The sequence below is a fragment of the Hippopotamus amphibius genome, chromosome 15 (genome assembly GCF_030028045.1).
Source record: "Hippopotamus amphibius kiboko isolate mHipAmp2 chromosome 15, mHipAmp2.hap2, whole genome shotgun sequence".
In the NCBI taxonomy this organism is placed as follows: Eukaryota; Metazoa; Chordata; class Mammalia; order Artiodactyla; family Hippopotamidae; genus Hippopotamus; species Hippopotamus amphibius.
This window is the reverse complement of record NC_080200.1, coordinates 14,036,919-14,051,473: the sequence shown is the minus strand read 5'-3', so window position 1 is coordinate 14,051,473 and position 14,555 is coordinate 14,036,919. Positions and strand designations below refer to the sequence as shown.

The 14,555-nt window shown below is 37.5% G+C and overlaps 1 protein-coding gene across 1 annotated transcript; it reads left to right on the top strand.

Annotated features, from left to right (window-relative positions):
- The first annotated feature begins 2,916 nt into the window (after nt 1–2,916).
- On the top strand, nt 2,917–3,870 carry LOC130836787 (olfactory receptor 7A10-like). The gene has a single exon (XM_057709340.1). The coding sequence runs from the start codon at nt 2,917–2,919 to the stop codon at nt 3,868–3,870; it is 954 nt and encodes a 317-aa protein (XP_057565323.1).
- The last annotated feature ends 10,685 nt before the right edge of the window (nt 3,871–14,555 follow it).

Below are 14,555 nucleotides of genomic sequence, written 5' to 3'. Positions count from 1 at the left end.
ACATCTCTCATTCTATTAGTTTTCTTTTTTTAAATTAATTAATTTATTGGCTGCCTTGGGTCTTCATTGCTGTGTGGGCTTTCTCTAGTTGCAGTGAGCGGGGGTTACTCTTCATTGCAGTGCACAGGTTCCTCATTGCGGTGGCTTCTCTTGTTGCCGAGTAGGAGCTCTAGGCGAGCGGGCTTCAGTAGTTGTGGCTTGCAGGCTCTAGAGCTCAGGCTCCAGAGCTCAGGCTCCGTAGTTGTGGCACATGGGCTTAGTTGCTCCGCAGCATGGCATGTGGGATCTTCCTGGCCCAGGGGTCGAACCCGTGTCCCCTGCATTGGCAGGAGGATTCTTAACCACTGTGCCACCCGGGAAGCCCTCTATTAGTTTCCAATATTTCATTTAAATCTGTTTATTACACTTGTTTCAGAATCATACTATTTAACCTGGTTTATTTCTCCTTGTCATTCTTTTCATTTCCTTACTTTTCATTTTTCTAAATTGATTTTTGTACAAGTGCATATATATTCACATACTTGTTTAAAACACAAAGGTGAGCAAAACAGCTGAAGTCCCTTCCTGTTTGAATCTATCATTATAATTGAGAAGACAGAATACAAAGAAAAAAATGTATGTGTAATACAATGTCCACAGATGACTAACATGAAGGAGGTTACTCAGTGATAGGGTGGAATTTTCACAATGGGGGTAGGTTTTATGCGTATGAACCACGGAGATCATTGATGGTTGGACAAAGATCAGAACTAGGACTAGAGTAAACCCACAGGACTCATCAGAAAAGAGATCAAAACCCACGAATAACAAAGAGATAATACCACATATGAAAAGGGAGAAACAGGCTTGCCTTCTCTGCTATCGGACCATATAAAACCAATTAGTCAAATAAATATGAAACAGACACAGGAAAAACAATTCTGTTGCACAATATTAAAGATGGTCAACATTCAATTCATATTCATTGTACTTTATATACATCCTTTTGTGAATTGTTGGCTTAGTCCCTTTGCTCATTTCCCCCTTGGGGTGTACAATCTGAAAGTGTCACAAATAATAGTATATATTGACTGTATCTTTCGGATAAATTTATTTTTGATTTTTTACTCTTTTTCCTGGGCATTAAAGGCATAAAACAGTACATAAAATGTCACCAGAACCAAAGAAGCTTTTCTTTACAACATTCTCTCAGGGGCCATTTGAGCTTCTTAGTCTTTATTCCCTCTCATTTCCATTTTATTTCTCTCTCTCTCTCTCTGTCCCTCTTTGTCTCTCAATATACACATATATCTTAAAATCCAGGTTTATAGAAAGAATATAAATACACAGCTGTATATACAGGTATACTTGTTTACAGAAATTATTATTTATGTATCTTTAATACAAGGCACAAAATGACCATAACAAAATCGAGCTCCAAGTTTATTGGTACCTGGGAAAATTACAAGCTGGACGTTCTGGATGCCATTTGTACATAATCTGATCTGATCTACTTGAGTTGCATCAACTTCTAACTCAATCAGGGTAGGTGGGGGTGAAAAATACATGGAAGTAACACAACTTAAGAAGTTTGGGAATACTTTGTGTGTGTGTATGTGTGTGTGTGTGTGTGATGCTTTGTGGAGTGTGAGAAGTCCTCAGAGCAGGGATACTGAACTCATATATCCCAAGGTGACTCTCATATATATACAGAGGCCAGAACACAATCAATAGAAGGTACTAGAGAAGAGATTCATTTAAACATACAGGACACTTTTGCAACAATTTCATAAAGTTAAACAGTAGCAAAATGTATATGAGGGACTCCTTGTGACTTGTAGTTTCAGCATCAGCAGGGAGGCCACCTTGTTCCTCAACATCGTGTGACACCATCTCTCCTCACTCTCCCTCTTGCCTATAACCCTCCCCACATTGGCTTCCCTTTTTTTTTTTTTTGTAATTTTGATTGGGATTTTATTGAATCTCTGAGTCAATTTGGGGAGAGTTTTCTCCTTAATGGCTTCCTTTTTTAAAACTTAAACATCTTAAACAAGAATCTTCCCCAGGGCCTTTGCACTGGCTCTTCTCCCTGCAAACGCTTCATTTTTTTATATTTATTTTTTATTTTAATGTATACTGCAGCACAGTTGATTAGCAATGTTGTGTTAGTTTCAGGTATACAACAAAGTGATTTAGTTACACAAACACATGTATCTATTATATTTCAAATTCTTTCCCATTTAGGTAACTACAGAATATTGAGCAGCATTTCCTGTGTTATATACTAGGTCTTCATTGGTTATATGTTTTATTTATTTATTTATTGGAATATAATTGCTTTATACTGTTGTGCCAGTTTGCCTGCAAACACTTCTAAAGTTCATGGCTCCTGCCCTCTCTTCCTTGAGGTCTGTTCAAATGTCACCTTATTTGTGTGTCTTATCTGAACACCCATAAAAAATAGCATCCCCTCTATATTCTTTCCCTCATACCGTCTTTCAGATTTCTTCATAGCAGCAGTCACCATCTGACAAGCAATACATATATATAATTTGCTTATATTTCCTTTGTGGCTAGATTTTTGGAGCTTTTGTCTTTTAGCACCTTATATTTATTGCCTAGACAACATCTGGAACATGGTCAACATCCAATTTATATTCCCCAAATGAATGAAAGAATTTCTCATTAAATATGTGGAATACATGACAGCTTGGGGAAGAAGCTATGAGTGGGACAACTTTGTGAGTTAGAGATGACACAGGGAATTCCCTAAAGGGGACCAAATCCATAAACAAAATATTGAACTTAGTTAAACAAATATAATTAAACATAATTAGGCAAAATATAAATAAAAGTTTTTCAACAATGTAAGCAATGTCTGTTTTTGTGAAAATTCGTCATGATATTTTCCCCATTCCTTGTAGTCCTCTGCACCACATGGAATCAAGGAACCTAACAAATGTTTCAGAATTTCTTCTTCTGGGACTTTCAGGGGAACCAGAACTACAGCCCCTCATATTTGCACTTTTCCTCCCCATGTACCTGATCACTGTGTTTGGAAACCTGCTCATCATCCTGGCCACCATCTCTGACTCCCACCTCCACACACCCATGTACTTCTTCCTCTCCAACCTGTCCTTTGTAGACATCTGTTTCATCTCCACCACCGTCCCAAAGATGCTGTGGAACATTTACACCCAGAGCAAAGTAATAACCTATGAAGGCTGCATTATCCAGATGTATTTTTTTGCACTGTTTGTAGGGTTGGATGACTTTCTCTTAACAGTGATGGCCTATGACCGCTTCGTGGCCATCAGCCGCCCCCTGCACTACACAGTCATCATGAACCCTCAGCTCTGTGAAGTTCTGGTTCTGGTTTCCTGGATCATCAGTATCCTGCATTCCTTCTTACAAACCTTAATGGTGTTGAGGCTGTCATTCTGCAGAGAAGTGATAATCCCTCACTATTTCTGTGAACTCAAACAGTTGGTCCAACTTGCCTGTTCGGACAACTTTCTTAATGACATGGTGATGTATTTTGCAGTTGTCGTGCTGGGAGGTGCTCCCTTAGCTGGTATCCTTTACTCTTACTCTAGGATAGTTTCCTGCATATGTGGAATCTCATCAGCTCAGGGGAAGTATAAAGCATTTTCCACCTGTACATCTCACCTCTCAGTTGTCTCCTTATTTTATTGTACATGCTTAGGAGTGTACCTTAGCTCTGCTGCTACCCACAGCTCACACTCAAGTGCAATAGCCTCAGTGATGTACACTGTGGTCACACCCATGCTGAACCCCTTCATCTACAGTCTGAGGAACAAGGACATAAAGACAGCTCTGAAAACATTTTTTAGGATGACAGCTATAAGAAGGCCATTTATTCTGAGCTGAAGAAGGGAGCATGATTGAAATGTTTAAAGCTTCACAGCCAGAAATTGCAATTTTTGATCAGATCGTGAAAGTATTGTAGAACTTACTCCTTCCATTTATTTCTTGGAATTTTCATCTATTTTACTTCACCTCCTTCATACAATCTATGTAACTCACTTGATTAAGTTTCATGATTTCTCTCATATCCAAGAATCGTTCCCCTTATGGTTTCCCACTCTCTCAAATTGCTTCTCAAAGTTGGATCTGAACATTTTGGGAATTACTGTTTATCATATGCTTTGATAGAATTCTTAAGAACAGTGTATTCTCAAATAATATTTATAGTACCAATTGCTTTTCTTTTGTTTTGATAAATAATAGTCATGAGTTGTACTTCTCCTATGGAAAAAACTACCCCAGGCATTCATGGCTATGTATACGTTCAAGGAAAATCTCACACCATTGATTTCACTTTTGTGTAGTAAGTCATCCCTTTGTATATCACCACCTTAGCTGCTCTTCCTGATATTCTGGACTTTAACACACAGTGTGATTTGTAAGTTGCCACAGATTTTTATTCTCCTCTTCAGGATTCTACTCCCTTATTCGGCTTTGTTTCCACAATACCTCCCACAGTCACTGGTGAGAACAGATTATCGCATACATGTCTTTATGTGGAGTTTCCAAGGTAACACAAATTTGAATGAATTCTTTGGCAAAATAAATATGTGAAATATGATGAAGAAAAATGTTAAAATATACTTCATATTACTTGGCAAAAGGTTTCAATTTCATGTTGTGCATCTATTTCTTGAGTTATGGAAGATCAATAGTCATGTGAAGGGGGTTTACTTTGGAGTTAAGGAGTAGATGGCTTGTTTTACATGTTTTTGATTGGATCATGTTCTTGTTTCTGCTTGAAAATCTACAGTGCTGCCTACACATGAATCCTTCCATTTCTCTAAATGAAATATCTCCCTCTTTTCTAAAGAGCCTTAGTAATTTAAGGAGTGATGAATGTACATTATAAATATCCTCCATTATATATCCCTTTATGATCACAAATTGCTTCAATCACTATGAGCAAAGGGTGACTGAAAAGAGAGGTTCAATAGCTTCCTAGTCCTACAAATCACAGTCACAATTCTTTCTCCATAAACATCCATTTCTTTCCAAACTCCCCTGCTTACCTGGAAGGGAACTTCAATGAAGTCACATTTTAATACAGGTTTCTGAAAACAAAAACAAAACAAACGAATTACAGAATGATCATTAATGTGTCTCTATCAAAGTAAATGGAAAAAACAAGAATCAGCAAATGTCTGTAATTGCCTTCACTTCTATACATTTTGATTGTTGTATCAGTAAGCTGTTGATACATAACAAGCCACCCTGAAAGCAAATGCTTTGACATTATGTTTTACTAAATTGATACTACATGGTAACAAATTGTTCATATTTCTGCTGGGGTCCTTATGTGTCTCTATTCACCTGTAAGTCACCTGAGGAATCTCTGTTGGTCCTCTTAGATGAGAGGTCTAACATGCTGGGGGCTCAGCTGGCTGTAGGATGATCTATCATGACCTTGGCTGGGACAGTCAGGCTCTGCTCCACATGTGCTCTCATCCCCATGGATGAACCCCTCCCCTGGATTTGTTTACATTTTTGAAGTGTATTTCCTGAGGAGATCAGCAGAAATGCATGAAGTCCTCTTAAGGCACATCATCATTTTCTCCATATTCCATAAGCAAAAAACAAATAAACAAACAAAAATCCTGATTCCACAATAGATACAATTGTGGAGAAACAAACTTCATGACCTGATGCAAGCTGTTTCACTGTCACATTGCAAAATACGTGGATACAGATAAAGGTGGAAAATCATGGCTGTGTCTACAAATAGTCTAATACAAGAATAAATTTCAAGTCTGTAAAGTTTCATTGTCTTTAGAGCTGAGGTGAGTCTCCTTGAGGCAAAATGTATCTGTGTTGATCTTTTAAATCCATCCAGGTACTCTGTGACTTTTGCTTGCTGTGTTGAATCTGCTTATACTTAGGGTGATTATTGGTAGATAAGAACTTAGTCCTGCCATTTTCTCTTTTGTATTCTGGTCACTGTATTTCTCCATCATTTCTTTTTCCTTATGTTTCTGTCTGCCATTTCAAGTTAGTGGATTACTATGATATATTTTTCAGTTACCTCTTTCTTGATATTTTATGTCTCTACTGTAGACCTATGGTTACCATGGGTTAGTGTAAAATGTCTCATAGATGTAATAGTCCTTTTCCTACTGACAGCATCTTATTTTCATTTGCACATATGGTTTTGTCATATTCCTTTTCCCATTTGTGTTTTAGTTGCCTTAATTATACTTTTTATGTTGTGAGTTTGTTAACTAAAGTAGCCATAATATTTTTTCTGCTTTTTCTCTCCTTTACACTATATGCTATAATAAAGTGTTTAATAACCTATTCTGATAACGTTTTACAATTCTCTGACTCTGTCTATCAACTTGCTAAAAGTGTTCTGTTCTTTGCCTTTTTGCTTCTGGTAGAAGAACTCCTTTCAACATCTCTTGTAAGGTCTAGTATTAATTAACTCACTTAGCATTTGTTTGCCTGGAAAAGTCTTTGTTTCTCCTTCATATCTGAATGATGACTTTGCTGGGTAGAGTATTCTTGGCTGACAGTTTTTGACTTTCAGTATTTTGAGAATGGCATTCCACTCCCTTCTGGCCTATAGGCCTTCTGCTGAGGAATCTGTTGGTAGCCTAAGGAAGGTTTCATGTAGGGTACCATCCTTTTTCCCTGTCTGCTTATAAATTATTTTTCATTATTGGCTTTTAACAATTTTAATATAAAGTGTCTTGGAGAAGATCTTTGTACATTGAAGTATCAATAATTAGATAATGTCTAGTTTCATGGAGTTGTATATCCTGTTCCTTCCTCAGGTTTTGGAAGGTCTTACTTATTATTTGTTTAAATAAACTCTCTGTTCCCTTACCCCTCTTTTCTCCTCCTGGGATACTCCAATGTTGCCCTTCACAAACTATTCAAATAGCTATTGTTAAATGTCCTCATTTTTAAGTATCTCATTTATCTCTCTTCTACTTGTATCATTTGTAGATTTCTATCTTCAAGCTTGCTAATTCTCTGCTTTATTTCTAATTATTTCTAATGCTTTCTTCACCTGTTTTTTGTTTGTTTTGTTTTAGTTTTTCAGATTTAGAATTTCTGTTTGGTTCTATTTTAAAGCTTTAATTTTTTAGGTAAATCATGACTTCTGTTCATTAATTTTATTCCTGAATCATTGAATTGCCTTTCTGAGTTTTCTTATAGCTCATTAAGTTTCTTCATAACTGCTATTTTGAACTCTCTATCAGTTAGATTGCCATATTCCATGCTTTGAAGTTTTGTTTCTGGAGAGTTGTTCTTTTCTTTTTGGGGTTCTTTCTAATGTTTAATGACTTATTCATCTACTGGTGCATTTGAAGTAGGGAACGCATTTCTCTGGTTCAAAGGATTCAATAGGTTAGAAATTTGATGCTTTTCTTTCATTGTCCAGTAGATGGTGATAGAGCAATTCAAATTTTCTTCTACCTGAGCTGCCTCTGGTTATAGGTTGCACTGTCCACCCTCCACCACATCTGTCAGAGGTGTCTCCCTGTGCTCTAGCTATTGCTTTTTGTGCCTCTGGGTTTGTAGGCAACTGGCAGCTGCCAGTATGGATGGAATGCTGCCTGGGGCACTGGGATGGAGGCTTTTCTGATGTGTCTGGAATCTCCTGAGTTACAAACTCAGCTGCCATATGGGGCAGGGTGATGGTGGATGGTGGAGCTGGGGTTGTAGGTAGGGGTGGCTGTGCCATGTCCAGCGTGGTAAGGTTCACCAACTCTGTCACTGCACGCGTGGAGCTGGGGGGCAGAGTCATGGACACCTAGGTGGCTAGGGGACAGGGTCCCACACCCCACTGCCCCCTCTGCTCAGGTACCTATGGCTGCAGGCACCACTGCGGCTGGTATGCCAGAGTTGTGTGTGTGCCACCTCCCCTGCTGCTACCAGGGTCTTTGGGGCTGAATCCGTCAAACATCTAGAAGAAAATATAGTCAGTAACCTTTTTGACATTGGTTTTAGCAATATCTTCCTAGATATATCTCCCCAGGCAAGGAAAACAAAACCAAGAATAAATAATGTTACTATATCATACTTAAAAAAGCTTTGCATAGAAAAGGAAACCATCAACAAAATGAAAAGACAAACTACCAAATGGAAGAAGATATTTACGAGTGATATATCTAAGGGGTTGATATTAAAATATGCAAATAACTTACACAGCTCAACAACAACAAAACAACAAGATTTTAAAATGGGCAGAAGACCTTAACAGATTTTTTTTTAAAAAAAGACATACGGATGGCCAACAGACAGAGGAAAAAATATTCAGTGTCACTAATTACTAAGGAGATGCAAATCAAAACTCCAATGAGACATCACCTCACACCTGTTACAATGGTATTATCAAAAAGGCAAGAAAGAAGTGTTGGTAAGAATGTAGAGAAAGGGAAATCTTTTATTGAAGAGACTACCCTTTCTCCATCGTATATTATTTGCTTCTTTGTTATAAATTAATTGTCCATATATGTGTGCCTTGTTGGTTTCAATGTAATTTGGTGCAGCCACTATGGAAAACAGAACAGAGATTCCTCAAAAAATTAAGACTGGAACTACCATATGGTTCAGCTATCCCACGTCTGAGAGTATTTATCCCCAATTATGAAAGCACTAATTTTTAAAGATGCTTGCACCCCTAAGTTGACCACAACATTATTTACAAAAGCCAAGATATGGAAAAAAACCTAAGACCCATTAACAGATGGATGGATAAAAAAAAGATGTGTCACACGCATGCACACACACACACACACACATACACACACACACACACACACACAGGAGGGGGAGTCAAGAATTATCTGCACTCTGGCTGTAGAATTTATAAAAGTTTTAATATAACCATATATATATAATGGGTGAGTCAAAAATTATCCATCATATATATATATATATATATATATATAAAATGGAATACTACTCAGTTATAAAAAAATATGATATCTTTCATTTGCAATACCATGGATGAAATTTGAGGGTATTGTATTAAGGGAAATAAATCAAAGAGAGAAAGACAAATGCACTTTGATTTCTTTTATATGTGGAATAGAACATACAAACAGAACAGAACAGATAAATGAAGAATCCAAACCAAACAAAAGCAAACATGTAGATACAGAGAACAGAGTACTCTACCCGAAATCGGAGCAGGGTGAAACGGGTAAAGGCGATCAATATTATTGTGATGAATGGAAACTAAATTTTTGGTTGTGAGGTCGCTGTCCTGTATACAAAAGTAGAAATAGAAGGTTGCACACATGAAACACATATAATGTTATCTCAGTAAATGATGTCTCAATAAAAATAAATGGAAATAAAAAGACATATATACTTTGGTCTTTTCTAAGATCATTCATCTGTTGAAAATGGAAGCAAAAATAAAACTTTACTGAATTTACATCATACTTGTGTTAGACCATTCAGTGAGATGGCCCCAATTCTGAACCTTTCTCTGTACCCAGGTCTTTTGCAATGTGACATTGAAGGACCTTGCATTAGGAGGTGGAGTCTCTTTTTCTACCTTTGTACCTGGGCTGGACTTAGGATTTTTTTACTTGTTTGGGCCCATGGAATTTGGTGAAAATGATGATGTGCCTTGAGAGGGATTGGTGCCCTTCTGCTGAACTCTCCAGGAAGTCTGACTCAAAAATGTGAACAGATCTAGGTGGGGAATCAGGAGATGAGAGCACATGTGTAGCAGAGCTTGACTGTTCCAGCCAATGACATGATACATTGGCCTACAGCCATCTGAGCCCCAATATATTAGAAATCTCATCCAAGATAAACAGAGCCTCCCCAGCTTACTTACAGGTGAATAAAGACACAGGAGGAATTCAGAACAATTCACAACCATACAATTCCATTTTAATAAACCAATGTCACATAATATGCTTTCAAGATGGCTTGTTATGCAGCAACAGCTTACTGAGACAACAACCAAAATGAATAGAAATGAAGGCAATTATAATAATTTACCATTTCTCATTTTTGACATTTGCTTTTATATTGAGACACAAATGGTCATTCTGTTATTCAAGTTTATTTCAGAAAAAATTATTAAAATGTGACTCCATTGTGGTTCCCTTCCAGGTAACCAGGGCAGTTTGGAAGGAAATGAATGCGTGGCAGAAAATAATTTGTGATCCTGTATCACAGGACTAGGTGGGAATTCACCCTCTCCTGTCAGTCATCCTTTGACCCTAATGATTGAAGAGAATCCTGATCATAAAGAGGACATACAATGGATGATATTTATAATGTACCTTCATTGCTCTTTTTATTACTATGATTAACTTTAGAAAAGAGGGTGATATTTTTTTAGGGCAGTGGAAGGATTCACCCATAGGCAGCACTGGAGGTTTTCAAGCAGAAACAAGAAGATAATCTGATTTAAAAAATTAAAAAAAAGAAAAAGAAAAACAAATACCATGTGCTAACTCACATACATGGAATCTAAAAAAATAGTACTGATGAACCCAGTGACAGGGCAAGAATAAAAATGCAGATGTAGAGAACAGACTTGAGGACACAGGGTGGGGAGTAGGCAAAGGGGAAGCAGGGACAAAGTGAGAGAGTAGCATTGACATATATACACTACCAAATGTAAAACAGATAGCTAGTGGGATATTGCTGCATAACACAGGGAGATCAACTCCATGATGGGTGGTGACTTAGAAGACCAGCATAGGAAGGGTGGGAGGGAGTCACGGGAGGGAGGGGATATGGGGAGGATATATGTATAAATACAGCTGATTCACTTTGGTGTACCTCAAAAACTGGCACAACAGTGTAAAGCAATTATATTTCAATAAAGAGGTTTAAAAAATGTAAAAAAAAAAAAAAGGCTTCAACTCCTTCACTGCAAGTTAAACACCCCCTTCACATGAATACTGTTCTTCCATAATTCATGGACTAGAGGTACAGAGTGGAGGTGAGACATTTTGCACAGTAATATAAATATATTATACATTTTCCTTCATCACATTTCACATATTTATCATGTCAAAGTTTTATTCAAGTGTGTGTTATCTTGAAGAATCCTCATAGGGACATGTATTTGAAAACCTATTTCGCCAGTAACTATGGTAGGTATTGTGGACACAGAGCCTAATAAAGAAATAGAATCCAGATGAGAAGAATACAATTTAATGGCACTTTCAAAACACACTATATGTTACAGTCAAGAATATCAGAAGGAACAGAAAATGTAGTGATATACAAAGGAATGGTGCACACGAAAGTGAACTCTGTGGTCTCAGATTTACCTTGTTATAAATATATGAGTAGCTATGGGTCTCCAGAGGAGGTTTATTTATTTATTTATTTATTTATTTATTTATTATACCACAGAAGCATTGCAATTCATGACTATTGTTCTAGTAAAACAAAAAAAAGGACTTGGTACTATACATTTTATTTGAAAATAAACTGTTTTTAAGAAATCCACCTAATCATATGATAAATGATAATGCCAAAATTGTTCAGATCCAAGTTTGAGAACCAATTTGAGCGAGTAGGAAACCATAATGGGGAAAAACTAGTGGATATGTGAGAAATCACTAAGCCTAATCATGTGAGTTACATAAATTATGTGAAGGAGGTAAAGTCAAAGAAATGAAAATTCAAAGAAATAAAGAGAGGAGCAAATTCTATTTCCACAATCTGATCAAAGAATCTGATCAAAGGTTTGTAATTTCTGTCTCTGAGGCTTTGAACACTTTAATCATGTGCCCTCCTTTAGCCCACAGCAACTGGACTTGTTATACCTGCCATTCTGAAGAACGTTTGCGGAGCCCCCTTTATGTCTTTATTCTTGAGACTGTAGATGAAGGGGTTCAGCATGGGTGTGATCACAGTGTATGTCACCGAGTCTGTTGCACTTGAATGTGAACTATGAGTAGCTACAGAGCTAAGGTACCATTCTAGGCTCTTACAATAAGTAGATTCCACGTATGGAGGAAACTATCGTGCAGTAAGTGTAAGATACACCTGCAAAGGGAGCACCGCCTAGTAACCCAGCTGCAAAATATATAAATATTTCATCAAGAAAGTTGTCAGAACAGGCAAGTAGGACCTACTGTTTGAGTTCACAGAAATAGTGAGGGATTATTACCTCTCTTCAGAAGGACAGCCTTGACACCGTTAAGGTTTGTAACAAGGAATGCAAGACACTGATGATCCAGCTACCCAGAATCAACATCCCACAGAGTTGTGGGTACATGGTGACCATGAAGTGCAGGGGGTGGCAGATGGCCACAGACCAGTCATAGGCTATCAAGTTCAGGAGGAAGTAGTCCAACCCTGCAAACTCCATAAAAAAATGCATCTGGGTGATGCAGCCTTCATAGGTTATGACTTTGTTCTGAATCTGAAAGTTCCACAGCATCTTTGGGATGGTGGTGGAGGTGAAACAGATGTCTACAAAGAACAGGTTGGAGAGGAAGAAGTACATGGGTGTGTGGAGGAGGGAGTCTGAACTGATGACCAGGTTACCAAGCACAGTGATCAGGTACATGGAGAGAAAGACCAAATATGATGGGCTATAGTTCTGTTTCCTCTGAAAACCCAAGAAGAAGAAATTCTGAAACATTTCTTAGGTTCCTTGGTGCCATGTGGTACAAGGCGATGGGAAAATAACATAATTAATTTTCATAAAAATGGCCATCACAGTGTTGAAAAACCACCATCTGTATTTTGCTTACTTATTTTTAATTATATTTTCTTAGTTAATTTCAATATTTTTATGGACTTGGTCCCCTTAAGGTAATTCCCTGCATCATCTCTGCTTGTCAAACTTGTTCCACTTTTAGCATTTTCCCCAAGATGTCATGTAATCCACACACTTAATGAGAAATTTCTTCATTTGGGGAACATAAATTGAGTGTCAACAATGTTCCAGGTGCTATCTAGGCAATGTGCATAGTGTGTAGAAAAATAAAAGCTCCTAAAATCCAGTCATGGAGGAAAAATATAAGCAGATATATTAATATATATCATGGTTTGTCAGATGATGACAGGTGCTATGAAGACATTTGGAAGTAGGCACAAGGGAAAGAGTAAAGAGGGGCTGCTATTCTTTTAGAGTAAGACATACAAAAAAAGTAACATTTGAACAGGTACCTCAAGAAAGAAAGGACAGAAAGCATGACTATATCAAAAGGAGAGTGTTCCAAGCAGGAAAAACAGCCAGTGCAAAGGCCCTGAGGAAGGTTCTTATTTACCATGTATTTACCATGTTCAAGTTTACAAAAAAGAGACCAATGTGGGCAGGGTGATGGGAAAGAGAGAGAGTGAGGAAAGATGCTTTCAGAGGATGTTAAGGAACAAGGTGGTCCCCCTGCTGCTGCTGAAACTTCAAGTCACAAAGAGTCCCTCATCCACACTCTGTACCTCTAGCACTTTATGAAATTGTTGCAAAGGTGCCCTCTATGTTTAAATGGGTCCCTTCTATTGACTGAGTTCTGGCTTCTGTATATGAGAGTCACCTTGGAATGTATGAGCGCAATACCCCTGCTCTGATGACATCTCACACTCCACAAGGCATGAACACACACACACACACACACACACACAGTAGACCCTGGCTTCCTAGGCTGTTACTTCCATGTCTTTTTTACCCTAGCTACTCTGATAAGTTACAGGTTGATACACCTCAAGTTGGTCAGATCAGATTATATACAAATGGCATCCAGAAATGCCAGTGTGTATATTTCCCAGGTACCAATAAACTGCCCAATGCCCAATATCGGTATGGCCATTTTATTCCTGTACTAAAGACACATAAAAATATGATCAGTGAACATATATGTCTGTATATTGATATATCTATATCCTTTCTAAAACCTGGATTTTAAGACATATGTGTATATATTGAATAAATGTGCAAATATATGAGGGTGAGTCAAAAAATATATGCACTCTGGCTATAGAATTTAATTAACTGTTAGAAAAGACAAACATCACTTTTTTTACAGACTCTCCTTGCTTTTCAATACGCTTTGTATATCTGTCAACAAGCTTTCGAGAGTGAGAGAGAGAGCAAAAGAAATAAAATGGACAAGGGAGAAATAGAGACCCAATAAGCTCAAATGTTCCCTGAGAGACTGTGGCAAAGAAAAGCTTCTTTGGTTCTGGGGACATTTCATGTGCTGTTGTTATACTTCCTTCATGCCCAAGAAAAATATGAAAAAACAAAAATAAATGTATCCAAAAGAAAAAGTCACGATATCTTTATGCTGTGAGACAATTACAGATGGTACAGCCCATGAGATAAAGTAGCAAAAACAATAAACAAACACTTCAGAAAGGGGTGAATATAAAGTATAATGAATATTAACTGATTATTGGGCATTTTAAATACCAGGTAACAAAATTGTTTTTCCTTTGCCTGTTTCATATTTATTTGACTAACTGGTTTTATATACTCGGATGGCAGACACGGGTAGCCTCTGATTCTGTTTTCATATCTGGCATCCTTTCTTTGTTTTCTTGGATTTTGATTGCTTTTTGATTAGTTCTATGGGCACACTGTGGCC